This window comes from Sinocyclocheilus grahami, unplaced genomic scaffold (genome assembly GCF_001515645.1).
Source record: "Sinocyclocheilus grahami isolate Dianchi unplaced genomic scaffold, SAMN03320097.WGS_v1.1 scaffold58.1, whole genome shotgun sequence".
Taxonomy (NCBI): Eukaryota; Metazoa; Chordata; class Actinopteri; order Cypriniformes; family Cyprinidae; genus Sinocyclocheilus; species Sinocyclocheilus grahami.
Window position 1 is genome coordinate 966,634 of NW_015505237.1, and position 19,642 is coordinate 986,275.

The 19,642-nt window shown below is 35.0% G+C and overlaps 1 protein-coding gene across 1 annotated transcript; it reads left to right on the plus strand.

Annotated features, from left to right (window-relative positions):
* The first annotated feature begins 7,205 nt into the window (after positions 1–7,205).
* LOC107584325 (basic leucine zipper and W2 domain-containing protein 2) lies at positions 7,206–18,493 on the plus strand. Its single transcript, XM_016270902.1, has 8 exons — positions 7,206–7,399; positions 7,534–7,604; positions 9,482–9,658; positions 15,028–15,152; positions 16,339–16,485; positions 17,690–17,828; positions 17,910–18,032; positions 18,119–18,493. Exons 2-8 carry the CDS (start codon positions 7,541–7,543, stop codon positions 18,145–18,147), a joined length of 804 nt encoding a protein of 267 aa, XP_016126388.1. The 5' UTR covers positions 7,206–7,399; positions 7,534–7,540; the 3' UTR covers positions 18,148–18,493.
* The last annotated feature ends 1,149 nt before the right edge of the window (positions 18,494–19,642 follow it).

Below are 19,642 nucleotides of genomic sequence, written 5' to 3' on the forward strand. Positions count from 1 at the left end.
GCAGAAAGATTAAGATTATTTATTCATTAGTAAGTAGTAAATGTGCATACGCATAGGAATCACTCACCCACAAAGGCAGCCATCTGAGCAGCAGTCCGTCCCACGGAGTTGACCAGATCTGTCTCTGCTCCAGCATCTAAGATCATCTCTGTTATTTCTGCATTACCTGTAGGATTATTCAGATTAGATGAGCTGGGAAAACTTTAGATGCCATTTTCAGATTATCTACACTATATAGAATACTGTTCAAAAGTTTGGGGTCAGTAGTATTATTTTTTTAAGAAATGTATACATTTATTCAGCAAAAATTCATTAAATTGATCAAAAGTGAAGACGTTTATAATGTTACAATATTTATTTTAATATAAATGCTGTTCTTTGGAATTTTCTATTCATCCAAGAATTCTAAAAAAAAAAAAGGCAATATTGCAATTAAACTTTTCTCATATAAACACAATACTTCAATCAAATTGATGTGATTAAGCTCATAATCATCCAACATAATCATAGTAAAATATGTGGCGCATACAGATTGCAATCGCAAAGAACAGATATGTAAACATATTACTGCGATTAATTCCTTACACTGATTATTGGAACTAATCAAATATTTCTGATCAAATAAATGCCATCTTGGTGAGCTTAGGAGACTGCTAAAAACTACTGCTTTATTGCTTTAAAACTGGATCATTTTATTGTTATTTTATGAATAGTTGATAAGAAAGAAATCACCAATACATGCAAACGCATTTTACAATATATTTTATGATATTATTCCAATTTTACACACTTTTCTGCCCTACTTGTGTGTTTCTGTGATGATTGTGCTATTTGTGCAACCCAATGCAAGGTCGTCTCTTGAAATTCATTCATAAATGACCTTGCAAAAGCTGTTACCGAGGCAGTGCCCTTTCAAAAGGTACTCAAATATGTACAATATGTGCCTTTAAGGTACTTATACAAACTTTTTAGGGGTAAATAAGATCCAAAGATGTGCCTTTTGAAAAGGTACCAACTCAGTGAAGCTTTTGTACCTTTAAATGTTAGAAAATGAAACTTGGTAGAGTATATCGACATGAGTTTACCTGAGAGGCCAGCGAACATGAGGGCAGTATAACCATACTCATGCTCATTACAGTTGACATCAGCTCCGTGCTGCAGCAGCAGTCTGCACATGTCTGCTTTGCCCTTATAGGCCACATGCATGAGAGGGGTCATGCCATACTGAAACGACATGAAATGGCTTTCACCAGTCTTTTCATCTGCATGACTCAAAAGCAAATGACATTTAGCCTTGTTCAATCCTCTCACAAATTGTGAAAACCCAAGAAATGTGTCTGCAGTATGGAGATTCTGACAAAACACTGGCACTTGCTGAGAGTGACATGAGCTGGTGAGTCATAATCTTTGTTGCTCCTTGGATGAAGTCGAAAGACTGCGTTGGTGGCACAGCGAACAAGCTCCACATCTGATTTTGACAGGTGGGATACACTTATCACCTGCTGTTTCTAATCATTCTGGCCCCAAAAGGACCTCAAGTAGTCTGTAGGTTACATCTAGTGGCATGTCTCCATTATCACACCTCTTTAAGGACCGCATCCGCCACTCAAGAGTCTCCGCCATATGCCTGAATAACAATGCGGAACATATGTTGTCACCTCACCAGCCCACCAGCCACTGCACTTGTTTACATAAGGGCTGATCGTCAGAAAACAACTAAATAATACCACTATTTACAGTGTCAGGCCTGTGTGTCTATGTAGTTAGGCTGCCGTAAAATAGCATAAACATGAATAAAAGTAGCAATAAGTATGGGTTGTGTTTGGCCAGCAGCCCTATGTCTGATTTTATGTTTTGTTGTGTTCCAGCTTGGTGAACCCCAATGAGCCATAACTGGTGCTTAAATGGCCTGTAAATTACTACCCATATTCATCATCTTTATGTTCTTACCTCATCCAGACAGTTAACACGCACATTTGGATTGCTGAGCAGCTGGATGGCCTCTTGCACATCACCTTTTGAGAAAACACAGTCTAGAGTTTAAAAACTAAACATCAGGATCATGGACAACTCATGATGAGCCACCATTGTATTTCCTTGGATGGTCTACATACCCACTTTGCATAAAGACACTTAAAGTATACTGAGGGTATTTTTAAGATGTTTTTATTATCTACCTTTTTCAAATTAAGCAAGGATTCATTAAAATACTGTTCTAAGATAAACACAAAGTTTCATTAAACTGGTTAGTTTATAGATAAATCTTACCTTTAATATCAAAGTCTGTATAATATGAAACAGGCACTGTGTATATAATACTACTGTTCAAAAGTTTGGGGTAGGTAAGATTATTTTTTAATGTTTTTGAAAGAAGTCTCTTACACTCAGCGAGGCAACATTTATTTGATCATAAATACAGTAAAAACAGTAATATTATGAAATATCACAATTTAAAATATCTGTTTTCTATTTGAATATATTGTAAAATGTCATTTATTCCTGTGATGCAAAGCTGAATTTTCAGCATTACTCCAGCGTTCAGTGTCACATGATCTTTCAGAAATTATTCTAATATGTTGATTCGCTACACAAGAAACATTTTATATTATTATCATTGTTGAACGCATTTGTGCTGCATTATATTTTTGTGGAAACTGTATTTTCCCCCCAGGATTCTTTGATTAATAAAGTTGTTAAAAAACAGCATTCATTTGAAGCAGACATATTTTGTTCTAAATGTATTCACTGTGTCATCAACGAAATGTGTTTTGCTGAATAAAAGTAATATTTTTTTATTTCCAAAAAAAAAGAAAGAAAGAACCTTTGTGAAAAATAAACTTTTCATAGTGTCAGAAAGCTAGTGAATAAATAAACCTCCAACCAATTCAATAGGTTAATTTATATAAATAATATATACGCAGAAAGTTTGGTTTTAAGAAAAATAAAATCAGAAAAGAAAACTAAAGAGTGATTTCCAGTACCTGCAGCAGCTACCTGTAGCATCACTCTCTCTTCAGATGTCAGATCACCTTTCCTTGCAGGGGTCATGCTCGACATATTGTTATTATTGTTAAGGATAAATAGTATATCGATGTGAAATTGCTTCCTCAGAATACCGACCTTCTAATACAAAACTCAAAGTAAAAAGAAGGCATCATTGGTTCATACCACTTTGGAAATTGAAAGGAGGGGAGGGTGGATATCCGAGTGACACGATGTGAAAAAGCCGTAATGAATATTTAAGGATGTCAACATTTATTTTATTTAAAATATTCTATAAATACAGGTTATTACTTTGTCATTCAAGAGGATTTAATTATTAATAGCAGTAGTAATTAATGTCGTTCGAAGTACCCCTCTCGAGAGTAGTTCAGTCCAGCTGTACTTAACTTGCCTGCTCAAACTGTCTCGTGAGATAGATACTGCGCGCAGCGGTGCTCGAGATCATCACACAGGCAGAATCACAGACAGGTAACGTTAAATACAATCACATGATGCGCAATGTTACTATTAGCCTGATTCGTGTCTGATTCTCTCGTGCTTCTGAGCACCTTCTGAGCTTTTACGAGTTTTGAAGCGTAACCTGTTGGTCTTGAAAACTATAATTAATTTAACAAGCTGAATAAGCACATGTGCAAAAATGCTACGTTTGTAAGCAGACTGAGGCATTTAACTAATGAAGTCGGATTACTTGGTTATTATTAGTAGATTCTGATTTAGCTGTCAGATTTTTAATATAACGTTACAGTGTGTGTATCATACATTCTCGTAGTTTTTATCTTTTACATTCAGCATTGCACATTCAATAGTCAGATATTTCATACATGCTGTACTATGTACATATACATACTGAGTAAAATGTAAAAGATAAAAAAATATTTTTGTAATACAAAATATCTATTAAAATATGACTGTCAGTGAACTACTGCATGAGCTATAGTGTAATATAGTATTTATATCCTATCAAAGCTTCCGTCCTGTGCTGTGTCCCGCTCCATAGGTTAATTTATATAAATAATATATACGCAGAAAGTTTGGTTTTAAGAAAAATAAAATCAGAAAAGAAAACTAAAGAGTGATTTCCAGTACCTGCAGCAGCTACCTGTAGCATCACTCTCTCTTCAGATGTCAGATCACCTTTCCTTGCAGGGGTCATGCTCGACATATTGTTATTATTGTTAAGGATAAATAGTATATCGATGTGAAATTGCTTCCTCAGAATACCGACCTTCTAATACAAAACTCAAAGTAAAAAGAAGGCATCATTGGTTCATACCACTTTGGAAAGGAGGGGAGGGTGGATATCCGAGTGACACGATGTGAAAAAGCCGTAATGAATATTTAAGGATGTCAACATTTATTTTATTTAAAATATTCTATAAATACAGGTTATTACTTTGTCATTCAAGAGGATTTAATTATTATTAGCAGTAGTAATTAATGTCGTTCGAAGTCCCCCTCTCGAGATATAGTATTTATATCCTATCAAAGCTTCCGTCCTGTGCTGTGTCCCGCTCTCAACACCTCATTCCTACTTTGAAACCAGGTTGCATTCTCTTCCAGGAATGCCATAGCCTGTGTGTTATTCTTGGCACTGAAGCACTTATAAATTGAGGCTGGTGAAACTACCTAGAATATAAATCTACTGTTATACAGCAGCACTCAAAAGCCTGCAAAAGCATATTCTTGTGGTTGCCAAGTGCTGTGTGATGTTTGTCCTTGTTTAATTGGTTTTATGACAAGGAATGTCACTCATACACTGTGAGAAAGTCAAAGTGAGAGCCGTGTTGAATTAGCAGTGTGGTACAATAACTGGAGAGTGATTGGGTGTGATTTTGATGGTTTGTAAGCCCCACTCACTCCTCAGGGTCTGTTGTAATCTAATTAAGACCCGACTCTGACTTTTGACTCTCCAGAGTTTCTGGTTTTCTAGCAACACCGGTCCTGTGAGGTGTTGTGCTCTGGACATCCTCCACTTGAGCTGATCTAAGGGCCGATTACTGCATTGTCTGTTGTAATGGATTAAGGTTTGGTAACAATTAGCTAAATCATCCTCGTTGTGGGCTCATCCCTGGTGAACGTGGTTGTTGATATCATTTATAAATCACACAGGACTTGCACATGAGTACATATTGTTCAGAGCTGCGTGAAAGGACTCAATGTTAGAAAAACACTGAGCCATGATGTAGAATGCTGTTTAAAAACAATTGTTCTGATTTCAGTGAATTATCACTGTGAGTCATGAGTTCATTCAGCTTTGAGGACAAATCAAGGGTATTCTTTGTGTGGTATGAAATATGTTATGTTATTTTTATTTATTTTATTTTTTATTTTTTTGAAAGAAGTGTCTTTTGGGCTTTTGCTCACCAAGGCTCAATTTATTTCATATGCTGATTTGGTGCTCAAAAAACATTTAATATTTTTATTAAAGGGGTCATATGATGCTGCTAAAAAATAACATTATTTTGTGTATTTGGTGTAATGAAATGTGTTTATGCGGTTTAAAGTTTAAAAAAACACATTATTTTCTACATACTGTATATTATTGTTTCTCCTCTATGCCCCGCCTTGCGAGGTGTGCTGTGATTGGCCAGCTATCCAGTGCGTTGTGATTGGCCGAATAGCTCAAGCGTGAGACGGAAATGTTACGCCCCTTACCATATTGTGATGCCCTGTCCAGCCGGAGCGACAATTCAAAAACACGAAAACCCATTATGAATGAGGCATTTGTTGCATCCAGTGGGGACATAATTACTTATTATAATGACTTATACTGTCTTTTTATGCGTTGCGTTGCATCACGCCGTGTAAACATAAAACCCTGTCTGCATTTGTGATCAGAGAAATGACAAACAACAAGTGCTACTCCACACTGCCCAAAACTTACGTTTGAATCATCAGTGGCAAATGATAAAAGAAAACGTACTTACGTGAGTCAGAACTGCCGGCATTTTAGTCTAACGTTACTCTCCCAGGATCAGTAAACAGTCCTCCATAAAATGTGCCGGCGATCCACAGCACTAAGTTGATGTATTTCCTCAGCGACCAGCACAGATCAGCTCTAGGCATGACGAAGCGGATATCGTCCTCTTTTTGAAGACCAAACAAAGTAGTTTCGCTTTCACAACGAAACCCACAGCGTCTTCATGACATGGCTGCAGCGACAACAATACTACAGTGAGACTAAAAGTTACGCCTTCTTTCTTTGCGTGAACATTTGGGTGGTGTTATGCAAATCTTCCCACATAGTGACGTAGATATGTGGGGGCGTGTTCGAACGAGCCGTTTTAGGTAGGCGTGGCTGACTCTTAACTTTTATAAAGAATATCTCTTTGGATTTGAGACTTTAGTCTTTGCAACTTTACAGATCTTCTTTATGCACCAAGAGCTTGTAACACTCCAAAGAGAAAGGAAAAAATGAAATCGCATCATATGACCCCTTTAATGTTGAAATCCTTTGATCTACTTTGAATAAGACAAAGGATTCTTTGATGAATATAAATTTATAAAAGAACAGCATTTATTTGAAATAATTTTAAATGTTTTGCAATATTATGGTTAGTTTTTACTGTTACCTTACCTTTGTGCAATTTATTGGACGGTGCATTTATTACAAATAAAAAAATATTAATAAACCTTGCAGACCCCTTTTAAAGCTGACTCTCAAAAATAAATCTGCACTCATTGGAGTTTTTTTGTAATTAGTTCAAATGTTTAAAATTAGATTTATTTAACCAGTATTTAAATGAGTTAAATCAGTTTAATAATAATTATATTATATGATATTTATTATATTTAACCCATTGTAAATTATGTTTCCATCACAAATCATTCTCACACTTCTGACCTCAACTTCACTTTGGTAACATATTATACCATGGTGAAACATTCATAATCATATGCAAAATTTACTGCAACATAAAGGACATCAAGGAACTTTTTTAGATTTTACTGGTTATGCAGCGCTCATAACGGCTGCCTTTATTTACCCCATGGAAAATGTTGATTTTGTTTGTGTATATGTTTGCACGTGTGTATACTTTGTGAGTTTGCTTGTATACATTATACACACCACACACACATGCAGAGGGCTGTAAGCTGTGATCAGACATGTCCTTGCTGTAATACGACACGTGTCCCAGACCTGGGTGACTGAAGTTTACACCATCGGGGATGAGCCCCTCTATATTTAGCACAGGGCAGCGAAAAAGACTTGCCGGAGCACTGGCTTTCTGCTGGAGCACTCACTGCGTGCTGGAGAGGACCTCTCAGCTGATGAGCTTTTAGATCGTGAGCTTTTTTTCCTCCTAGTACAGTGCGATATTATAAACGAGGTGTGTGAGAGGAGGGTGTAGTATTGGGGAAAGCACAGATTACTGGGTCAGGAGTGTTTTACTGGGTCAGTTTCATTGTTTTGTCTTGTGGGGCATCATGGCTTATTCAATAATGGATCTGTCATGGCACAAAAATGGGTCATCTATGTTTTTGTTGTTGATTTGAGTATATTTTATGTCTGTTTCTTTGCATGGGAAGGACTTATATGAATACCGGTAAGCAACAGAAGCCAGTGCTTACAGGCCAGCGGTTTAAGACCAGGAAAAGGGGTGAGTCATTTTTTATCTCGATATTTCCTATTTTACCTCATAGAAACTAATTGTGGGCTTTACAAAGGATTTAACTTGTGTTGACAGTTAAATGGCAAATGAACAGTGATTGTTCTTAATATTTGTTCACATACAGAAACACACACACACACACCTTAGATGTGCACACGTTGCAGACTCACTCAGCATGTTGCAGACTCGCTCAGCAATGCAGTGGAAAGGGTCTCAATTCATGTTCCATTAATAGCTTGTTTGTGTGCTACTGTACTTCATGTCCTGCACAATACTGATACCATTTCAGACACAGTGCCGTTCTGATCTTTTAACTTAGTTCTGCAGTCTCGGAGCCACAGAAGTTAACAAATAGCCTACTGCAATAGCTGCAGTAATAGTTCCAGAATCAGAAAGTTTAGTGGGTGTTCACACAGAAAGAGTTTTTATGTTCTACAGTGCTAATTTTCCATTGTTTCTTTATGTTAATGTGCTAGGTGGACATTGTTGACCACAGCACTCACGTCTTACACATGTCACAGTGTTCTAAAAATGCAGTGCTCAAGTTATAAGAAGTTAAAAACTTTTAAAAAACAAGTCTCAAGTTATATATTTTTTCCCCATTCTACTTCCTGCGTCAAAGCAAAACCCCAATTTTGTGTGAATGGCCCCTTATCTTTTTTGTTTTATTATATATTTTTTTAAATACAAATGGTCTCATTTATGCATCTCCAGTCACAAAATTATAGGGATGATGATGATTATTATTATTATTATTACATATTGTTTTTATTGTTGTGGTGTACTGATAATTATGGCATTATTAGACATTGATTTTGACACAAAGGCTAAATAAAAGCTATAAAAATCAGTTTACGTTTATTCTCTGACATTTAAACAAAACATACACTACTGTTCAAAAGTTTGGGTTTGGAAATGTTTTTAATGATCACCAAGGCTTCATTGTTTTTTTTAATTTATTTTAAGTACAGTAAAAACAGTAGTATTGTGAAATATTATTAAAATAAGTTTAAGAAAAGTATTAAACTGTTAAGTCTTTTCTATTTAGATACAGTTATATTTATATAAAAGTTCCTGTGATGGCAAAGTAGAAGTTTTCTGCATGATCCCTCAGAAATCATTCTAATATTCTGATTTGCTCAAAAAATATTTCTTATTATCAATGTTGAAAACGGTTGTGTTGCTTAATATTTTTGTAGAAAATTTAATATTTTTTCTTAAAATAATGGAAAGTTGAAAAATAAATATTTTAACACCGTCTTTACAGTAGCACATTACTTCTGACTGGTAGTGTATGTTTAAACAATATAGGTCAATCTTTTTGCAAACAATTAATTATTTTACATAGAAAGAAGTCATACAGTATCTGCCATACAGTTCTAATGTGAATTGTCCATGTAGGTGTATGATACGGGTGAAAGGTGAACACCGTTAGACATTACAGACAGCTTAGGAACGTTACTTAATAGCTTTTGACTGTGACAAATGTGGGGGCGTTTTCAACAGGGCATTAGAGTTATGCTTCACTGGCTAGTGTGGTAGGTGTGACTGGCTCTTCAAATGTGAGATCTCACAGGAAGACACTCAACATGCTCTTTAGCGTGTGCTATAATCAGAATTCCTAGCCAGCAGCGAGGCGAGGGAACTCATTTACATAATGGTAGGTATAAGTGTGGCTTGCATATTTCTGTGTGCGACCACCTGCTTTGTTATCAAGCATTCTACACCGATGGATACAAATCAAGGATCAAATCTAAATAATTTAAAGCATTATATATTCTACATCATAAGTGGCTAATGTGAATCCTGAATCTCTGCTGCGGTAACCTTGACTGAGAGTCTTTCTTGTGTTTCCTCTCTCACAGATGAAAAGGAGAAGTTTGAGCCTACGGTTTTCCGAGACACTATTGTTCAAGGCCTCAACGAAGCAGGTGGTGATCTTGATGCTGTAGCCAAGTTTCTGGATGTCACTGGGTCGAGACTAGACTACCGCCGCTATGCCGACACCCTGTTTGACGTCCTCATGGCTGGGAGCATGCTTGGTGAGAAGGTCCAAAACCTTGTGCATAATTTGGGATATTGTCTTAATACTAAGGTTGTGACGGTGAGGAAATTTTCCCACTGGTTAATCGATGTGTGACAACACCGATAATACCGGTATCACCGTGGGGGCGGGGCTTTTCCTCGCGTTCCTTCGCTTTTAAATGGCTTGTAAAAGAGGCGTGCACATTTTACTTTCACTTTCAAATAGCGGCAATTCGGCGTAAAGCAATTGTTCGTTTGAATTTTCCCTCTTTTCCTCGCTTTCCTTTGCCTTTAAATAGCTTAAAAGCACCGTGGGCATTTTACTTTCACTTTCGAATTAGCGTCAGTTCGGCGTAAATTGCTTGAATGCAACAACAAAATACAACGTCAAACTCACTTTAGCATATATATAAAACAGAACTTTTATTAACAAATAAAAATACACAATGATATAGGGCAGGCTATGCCTAATATAAAATAACAAATAACTTACATAGTTTAAATAGGTACACAAAAACTGGAAATAGGCTAAGTTAACGTATAATATATAACCAAATAAATAAGAAGCATAGAACGTTTATTAGCAAAACGAGTAAGAAAGCTTGGAGGCACGGCATAAACCTTGATGTCAAATAAAATAAATAAATGACACAAAGTTTAAATAAAGTAAAAATCAGCAAACACTGTGGAACCAATTAAAAATGAAATGAATGTTTAAAAAAAACTTCCAAAATCACTTTAAATAAATGGCAAAAGTCAACAGGCTTTTCAAAATCCAAAATACTGCCAAACAGGCGCTTTTGCATTTAGTTTTCGAAACTAAATCATCCGCCATCGTCTTGTCTGTCTCACCTCACTCTTCTCGTCAGTCAGCTCGACTCACTCTCCTCACTGGAGAAATGGAAATGAAATCGGATTTGTGATGTGACTGTCGTTCGGCACACTGCATTGAGCAGCCGCGTTCAGTTTTTAATTGTAGTGTATGTTCTTTTACTGAACTAAATAATTTTTATTACTATAAAAAATCAAAACGACGGTAGGGGTCAGTGACGTAACCGGTGTTGCGGCTTAACAACGGTATCTCCGTCAGCACCGTCTATCGCGGCAAGCCAACATAATACTGCTTTAATTATTGCTTTGTAGATTCAATTTCATCGTTGATGACACCTCATTACGTAGCTTTATCATGATTTTAAAGATACTATTTTGTTTTCTCATTTCAGAAATGCAGTTAATAATCTCTCAAACTTTGTTGTGATTTAGGTTGCAACAAGATATTTTAAATGATTAATTAGACCAATTTTTAGGGTTTATAAGGCAAAGTGGCACTCACAAGGCCTGGGTATACTTCACTTTCCACGTTCCATTCCGTCTTGCACACGCAGGAGAGCGCAGACCTTCGCAGAACGCCGAAGTATACTTTGGGCTACTGTGTGACATGAATCGACAGAACTTTTGGGTCAGAGTCAGTGGTGTATTCCTAAAGAAAAAGGTGGTTTACTATTACCCTGTCACAACTTGTGCAAGTCAGTAGAAAATCTTAACTTTATAAGAAATTAATATTTCCAGACAATGTTTTCTTAAATTAGTTTTGGCTTTAGTACACTGGTAATATAAAAGACAATGATTTAATTAAAAATAATTTATATTTATACTTATAATAATAATAATAATAATAATAATTATAAATATAATTATAATAATATTTTTTTCTCACACAGTATAAGTGAGTCTTTATAAATAAAAAAATGTATAGCTAATCTTATTATTTATGAAGGGAATTATATCTCCTGCAGTAGAATGTTGCATTGTGTAAATCAGCTGTAAAAACACGTTGTAAATAGAAACCTTTTACGCTCCCCAGAGTGTAAAAACAAATCCGCACTGGATAGATTGCCAGATCTGTTTTATCGATATGTTATCACAGCTTAAACTGAGGGTGCTTAGCACTAGCATTCCTGTTGCCCTGTAACACCGGGCCTGAAGGGATTGTTAAATTTGAGGGTCCTTGGCATCAAATAGTTTACCAAACAAAATCTGTGGACAGCGCATTCCCTCGCTCTCTCACACAAGACATTTAAGCACAAGTGACTTTATCTATAAACAGCATCAATAAAATGTCAAAAGAAGCTGCTAATACGCGAGTAATTCACATTCAACCCGCTCACTCTTTATTAAATGCATAGCAATGGTTTACTCACTAGAGCGGAGTTCTCTCGCTGTGGTAGAGTAATAAAAGTGATAATGCCAAAATTATAAGAAAGAATCGCTAGTTTTGCACATCAGCATGAGACACCATTAAAGGGGACGCAAATATGACAGTAGATTACGGACTTGCGAGGCAACAAAACAAGTGGGTATACCGAAGGTATATGCAAATACTGATCCTTAGAAGTTGTAATACAAGAACAACCCCAGGCAAAAAGTAAGCATATGGCGTATACATGGCCCACACTACACCACTGGTCACAGTCTTGCAGATGTATATATTACAGTTTGACATTAAAAAAAAAAAACTGTTGCTGCCTTTTACCCAAGCTGTCACTGGGGCTATACTGTACAATCCGGCAAGCAACATTCGTAAAGGACAGAAAATCACTTTGTGGACCCTTGTAGAACCATCCTTTGTGCTGTTAGTTTACGCAGACGCTGGCGTCTTTAGCAGATTAACAGAATGAGAGTTCATTAGCTCACTCCCCTGTGACAGCAGGCTGTTGCTCCAACGCTGCCTTTTACCCAAGCTGTCACTGGGGCTATACTGTACAATCCGACAAGCAACATTCGTAAAGGACAGAAAATCACTTTGTGGACCCTTGTAGAACCATCCTTTGTGCTGTTAGTTTACGCAGACGCTGGCGTCTTTAGCAGATTAACAGAATGAGAGTTCATTAGCTCACTCCCCTGTGACAGCAGGCTGTTGCTCCAATACTTGCTGCACATCTCTGGATCAAAGTGTTTAGTGCATACCTCCAGGCCATCAACTTACAAATATATATATACAACGATGAGGACAGCAGGGAATACACAACATCATTTTAGCCTGTCTTAGTTGTCTCCTAGGAGCTGTCACAGCCGGTTGGAAATCTTCAGATCTTTTGCACATAAGCAGGCTGAGAGAGTGAGTGGGTGGCTTCACTGTGGGACAGAAGCAGAGTGTTGAATTTGGTTGGAGCAGATATGGGAAGCCAGAATATAGAACAGCATATTAAAAGGGTTTTTGGAGTTGAATATGCATTTTGTGAGTTTAAAATTATATGCATGTAAAGGGTTGTGAAGCACATATGCTGTCAGATCAGACAGCACATAATTAGATTATTATAGCAGTTTACTTTAATTGTATACTGAGCCATGTTACTCACATAATGTTATCATATAGTGCATTCAAACCAATATACTATAGAAATGTGACATATGAATATATTGTTCAAAAAAGTATGCGTTAAAAAATGTTTTTTTTTAATTATGCGGATTAAAATTAGCCTCTGGCTAAATCTGGTACAATGCATTATATGTAAACATTTATGTTAAAAATTGTACATGGTTTCTTTCAAAATGTTTCAGCCTGGTCAAACATCCAGTCAGCAGTCAGATTACTCCAGCTAGGATATAGAGCCCTCATAAGTAGAAGACTACCGTTAACTCTGTAAAATAGAGATTAAGTCCAAATCTTCGGACCTTTGCCCTTATTAGTCCTTAACAAAGGCCGGTTTCCCTGAACTCTGTGAAAATAGACGGGGATCTGTTACACAAATGGGATGAAAGCACTACATTCAAGTTAACATGAAAGCATGAGACGAAAATAAACTCGGTTTACTTTCTTAATGCATATTTTTGGTCTTATAATGAACTATTTATTTATAGACATTAATTTTTCTTCATAATTTTCACCAAAATAATTTGCTAATGTCTTTTAAATCTGCATTTTTTTCAACCACTCAAACTACTCTTCCAAAGACTGCCCTAGAGAACTTTTTTTTTACATGATTCAATCAGTTCTTCATTAATTACTAACAAAATTCATGTTACTAACAAAATTGATCAATGTTAGTCATTACATTAATGACTAACAAAATTAGTCCTGATCTACTGTATTTTATTTAGATTTTTTTAATTATTGAATATACTGTCAAGTAAGTAAAATTTGTCAAAATATTTGAAAATGTTTTTGCATAGTAATTTGATGAAAAAGAAGAATAACAGAAAATTTCTGACGACCTAATAAAGAAAACTTTGATTTTATTCAAATATTTTGAATATTTTTGCCTGAATAATACAAAGCCCCTAAAGGAACACATAGAAAAGTTATATTTCTTTTGTGTTCACTTGCAAAACTTTCACCCTGAGAAAGTTTGTATACGCATGAGGGAAAGCAAAAGTTTTGCGAGCTAATGCAGAGTTTCTCAGGGGAAGCAGTACTTTGGCTAGGGAATAATACACACATTTTGCAAGGGAACAAAAGTTTCAAGTTTGCAAGTTTCTCGGGAGAACCTAAAAGTTTTGCGAGCAGATTCAAAATTGCTGATGGAAATAATATGAGGTGAGAAGATAAATTATATTTCAATGCTTTTGCATTTATTTGCTAACCTTTTGCATTCTCAAAACAACACTGCATTTGCGAGTTTGTCTTGTGAAAGTTTTGTGAGTGAACGCAAAACTGGTAATGGAAATAATATGAGGATTTAAGTGTTTTTGCAAGCCAATGCAAAGTTTCTTAGGGGAACTAATTTTTCTTCCAATTGTATATTTTTTCCATCATCGTGCACTCTTAGGTGCTCCGTAGAAAAGCCAGTTTAGTGTTTTATGAAATGGTAAGATAGGAAGTATTACACTGACAAATCAATGGATCAGTGGCTCAACACTGTAATCCGGAGCAAACCTCTCAAGGGGAGCTGAAGTTAACGGTGTACTGTATGGTATTAACCCGGACACCTGTGGATTAGTCCATGAGGCATTGCATTGTTATGTGTGCAAAGCACATTGAGAAACCATGTCCTATTTTGGGGTAGAAGCAATGCTGTAATTCAATTTCTTTCCTTATTTGATTAAATGCTTTGGAAATGCATCTACTTTGTAGTGCAGAGGCTAATGATTTTTTAACTTGACCTACACTACATCACTTCTTTTATACATAAAGCTGTACTGCACATTATGCATTATACATAAATAAAACTGTAAACATTGCAAACACAGCATATGATACAGGGAATGAAGCATTCTGGTATAACTGTTGTGTTGTTGCATAGCTGGTTGCTGTGACGTCTGCTCCTCTCAGTTATAACTGTGCAGTAGGCACCGTGACATTGTCTCAGTAGGGGTTAACAGTGACAGCACAGTGCTCTCAAAGAATTTACAGCATTGACCTGTAACCTCACTTTCCCTCTCTCAGCTCCCGGGGGAACACGTATTGACGATGGGGACAAGACCAAGGTGACAGAGCACTGCATGTTCAGGACGGAGGAAAACCACACTGCTGTCCGCAGCTATGCTCAGGTGAACAGCCCACTTCAGCCCGTTCAGTGAGATGCTTTTTTTCCATTGTTGTATATGAAAAATGAGCAGCCGAAACCAAGATGGCAGGAAGGCGGGGGAATCCTGTTTCAAAATTGCATTAGATGTACTTGGCCTCCAAATCCTCTGGGTAGAACCAGTATGCCACTCATACTGGGTCATTATGAAATAATCCCTTGGATTACATTGTCTCTCCATCACCAGCTACTGTGAGTTTAAAAGTGTGTTTTTGTGTCCAGGATTTAGATTCTGTCATATCATAAGGAATCAAATTTGATTTGATTTTGGTTTTAGAAGAGTTTGATGATTGATGTATTAAGGATGTGTCTAAAATTAATAATAATAATAAAAAACTAAATTAATAACAATAATAATAGCATAAAAGTTTAATATATAAAATATCACATTATTACTATTATTATTATTATTACATCTAAAAATATTTATTTCAGGTTTTTTATTTTATTGTTTTTAGATTTTATTATCTAAAATAGTATAATAATAATAGTAATAATATCTAACAAATAATATATAATATCTCATATATTATTAATAATATTGAACAGATGATAAATATAATTATCATAATATTACATAGTTTATAATATTATTTTATTACATTGTTGCTATTATTATTATTATTATTAAATCTAAAAATATTTATTTAGGTATTTTTATTATATTCTTTTTAAATATTATTATTTTTACCATCTAAAAATAGTAGTAATGATATCTAACAAATAATATAAATGTATAATATCACATATATCACATATTATTGAACAGATAATAAAATATTATTATTATTATTATATAATATGTAATGTTTTATATATTTTATTACATTATTATTATTATTATTATTATTAATAGCTTCATCGTCTAAAAATACTATAATAAAATATAATAATAATATCTAAAAAATAACATATTATAATTATATATATATATATATATATAATATATGAAATCTTCTTTATAGTTCATTATATATCATATTTTATGTTTAAATATTTGAATATCTAAAAAATAATATAAAATATAATAATATTAATATCTAAAATTACATAATATATAATATTACATGAAATTATTATTATATTTTGGAATTTAATATTTGTTTTTAGGTTTTATTATTATTATTATTATTATTATTATGCAAAATGGTTCTGGTGTGAATTGTGCTCAGATCGTGGTGTATGTGAAAGAGGAGATGAAGAAAAATGATCTTCAGGAGCAGGCTGTGATTGGCTTACTGTGGACCTGCCTCATGAATGCAGTTGAATGGAATAAGAAAGAGGAGCTGGTCACCGAACAGGCCCTCAAACACCTGAAGGCACAGTATCAACACCTAGACTTTATAATCTCACATTGATATTTGTAATGCTCATATCTATATTCTCATATCTAAAGGATCAAGGATCTTGGAGACGTTGCCTCAGTTCTTCTGGATTGAGTTTGTCTCAGTTTGTTCTGTTTCTTCATGTTATTCCAGACAGACGGGATGATGAGGAGATCAGATCTCTGTGTGGAGCACTGGCTGCTGTCAGACAAAAATCTCACTGGATTATTATTATTAATGGCAAAATGAATGTTTGGAAATGTAAACTGATATTTCCTGCTGACACACTACAGCAAAAGATAGAAAGAATTGACTTAAAACCAATTTTTTAGCTGGTGAAAATACTAGTTTTCCAATCATTTTGGCCACCACTGTATATATATAGTGTGTATATATATGTGTGTGTGTATTTTTTCAAAAAAATTAATTTGTTATATATTTTACTTCAGACTGTTACAGCAAAGTCAGGTTATGTTTTTCTTTCCTAAATTATTTTTATGATTATTATTTTAAATTAGTGTCATATTTTAAAATAACCCTCGCAAAAATAGTTAAATTAGAGTCGAGTCAAATTTATTTGTATAGTGTTTTTTGCAATACACAGTTTCAAAGCAGCTTTGCAAAAGATAATGATGTTAATGTTTACAATATTACAATATCTTAAAATCGTCAAGCCTTATAGTCGTCTTTAGCAGATTAGAGCGGGACAATAATATAGTTTATATTTCATGACAATACAAGCAATATGCCATCCATCCAGAGATTTGACCTAAGTATTGTGATGTATTATATATCACTTTATGTGAGCATATGGATAAACTGGATATACTTTTATCCCCAACTTTATATGTAAAGCTGTATGATAATATCTATTTAAATTTTTCGATGATGCAACAATCAAGTAATTAAGATTAATTTATTTTGTTCTTTTATTATATAAAATACAATTTCAACTACTGTATGTCAGTTTAAAAAAATAAGTTTGTTTTGAACTTATTTTATTTCCAGGTTTCTGAAGTGTAGAATATGCAGCTGATTGGTCCATGAAAGAACTTGATTGTTGTATTAGATGATTATGTAGGCGGCCTCAAGCCAATGCAGCGTAATGCATCCCAACAAGTCATGTGCTGCCAGTACAGACCTGTGTAAGAGAGAGACAGTGGTGCTGGAATGATACTCGTGATTGTTTCTCCTGTAGCACTATGCACCTCTCCTGGCTGTGTTCAGTACTCAGGGCCAATCAGAGCTGGTCTTACTGCTCAAGATTCAGGAGTATTGCTACGACAACATCCACTTCATGAAATCCTTCTCCAAAATAGTGGTGCTCTTCTACAAAGGTACCCATGTCTCACCTGATCAGTGTTTTAACGATAAATTATAGGCAGGGTAAGATATGGTGTGTGTTTCTCACTCCACAGCTGATGTCCTTAGTGAGGAAGCCATTTTGAAATGGTACAAAGACGCCCATGCTGCCAAAGGGAAAAGTGTATTTCTGGAGCAAATGAAGAAATTTGTGGAGTGGCTTCAGAATGCGGAGGAAGGTGAGGAAGTATCTCGGATAAAAATATCCTCTGCCAAACAAAATGTATATCTCAAGCACATTATGTCTTAATTCTCTCTCTGACAGAGTCCGAGTCAGAGGGGGAAGACAACTAATCATTTTGAGGATCCTGAAGATTTTCTGGGTTTTACACTGCCAGCTCTCTGTGACCAGCTTTTTAGTGCATATTTAGGCTCTTTGTCATTACATTTGTGTCCAGAGGGACGAGTCGCATACACTGAGGCCCAATCCAGGGAAAACCTTCTGAGCTCTATATTAAGAGTGGAGGAAGCTGCATATAGACAGCCTTTAATAACAAACACTTTAACATGGATTTTATATGAATGCCGTTCAGGTACTGCGTTTCCTGCAACTGATTTTCATTTGAACAAACACGTGTACATGTCGTATGGGACTGCTTTGAATCTTTTTATGAATAAAAGCTGTTTTATATGTACTCTATTTCAAGAATTTGCCTCTTTTACTTTGTCTGACTCCTCTTTAAGTCACTTTGGAAAGCATCAGCCAATTGAATAAATGTTGATAGGGACTATATTAATATAAAGGCTTTTAGTTATGCAGATTATGCCAAGGCCAAATCCTTTACTGTCTCACTCATATTGATTAATGTGTTTTAAACATTAACATGAAAAGAAGATTTTTGAATTCCATTATAGAGTTGGCTCATTGTCATTCAGAGTAGATAATTAACTGACTTTATAAATGAAACAGTTGTCTTAAAATGCATTACTTTTTAAGGTCTCTGGATTTTTTTTATGCCAAACTTTGTATAAGGATGATTCTCAGCTATGTTATAAAAGCTATAGCAATGACTTGATATAAACTGGTTTTCCCATTAAACACAATCTTATCTATACGCTGTATCTAATCTGCATATTAAAGTGCTGTTAGGACAGCATGTTGAAAACAGAAGTGTAATAATGGGAGTAATAATTGGCTAGATTTTCATAATATCTCATATTTCATAATAATATTGATTTATAATTTATTTTCCTATTCATCTGTTGTGTCTCCCAAAATGTGTAATAAACATGCTTTTAGTCCCAGTGTCCTCATGAAGTGGACATGAAATGATGACCTGTTTCATAACAGGAAGTCATATTTTGATTTGAAACCCCATAACATTTTCCTGAGATGTTGATTTATGACAAACTATTTGAAAAGTCATCAGATTTAAATGATAATTACAAAATACTATCATATTTCCATAAGGATGTACAATTTCATCACTAAATTAATGTTGGCTAAATAAATAAAACTGAAATGTAGCATGTAGTGAGCCCAGTTCACTTCTCCCTCATGATTAATCTCCATTTTAATCTCTTATCTGGCCACTTACTGAGCCAAAACCACCAAATTCTGTGAACAAACAGAGAAACAGATGTGACAACATGAGATAAGTACACAGGTGGAGACATATACATATATGCATATACATGTAGAACAATACACACACATATCAGTCATTCTTGAGAAGTGGGACAAAACAGGGTGCAAAATTGAAAAAATAAAACCTTGTACTCAGACAAATGAAACTACATTTATGTATCTTATATGTACTAAGCTACTGAGCTATGCTTTGATTCAACC

Excerpts from the sequence above, each read along its gene's own strand:
- LOC107584325 (XM_016270902.1), top strand. The coding sequence starts at position 7,541 with ATGAATACCGGTAAGCAACAGAAGCCAGTGCTTACAGGCCAGCGGTTT. Across the intron at positions 17,829-17,909 it reads AGTGGTGCTCTTCTACAAAG|CTGATGTCCTTAGTGAGGAA; the intron begins GTACCCATGTCT and ends CTCACTCCACAG. Across the intron at positions 18,033-18,118 it reads GCTTCAGAATGCGGAGGAAG|AGTCCGAGTCAGAGGGGGAA; the intron begins GTGAGGAAGTAT and ends TCTCTCTGACAG.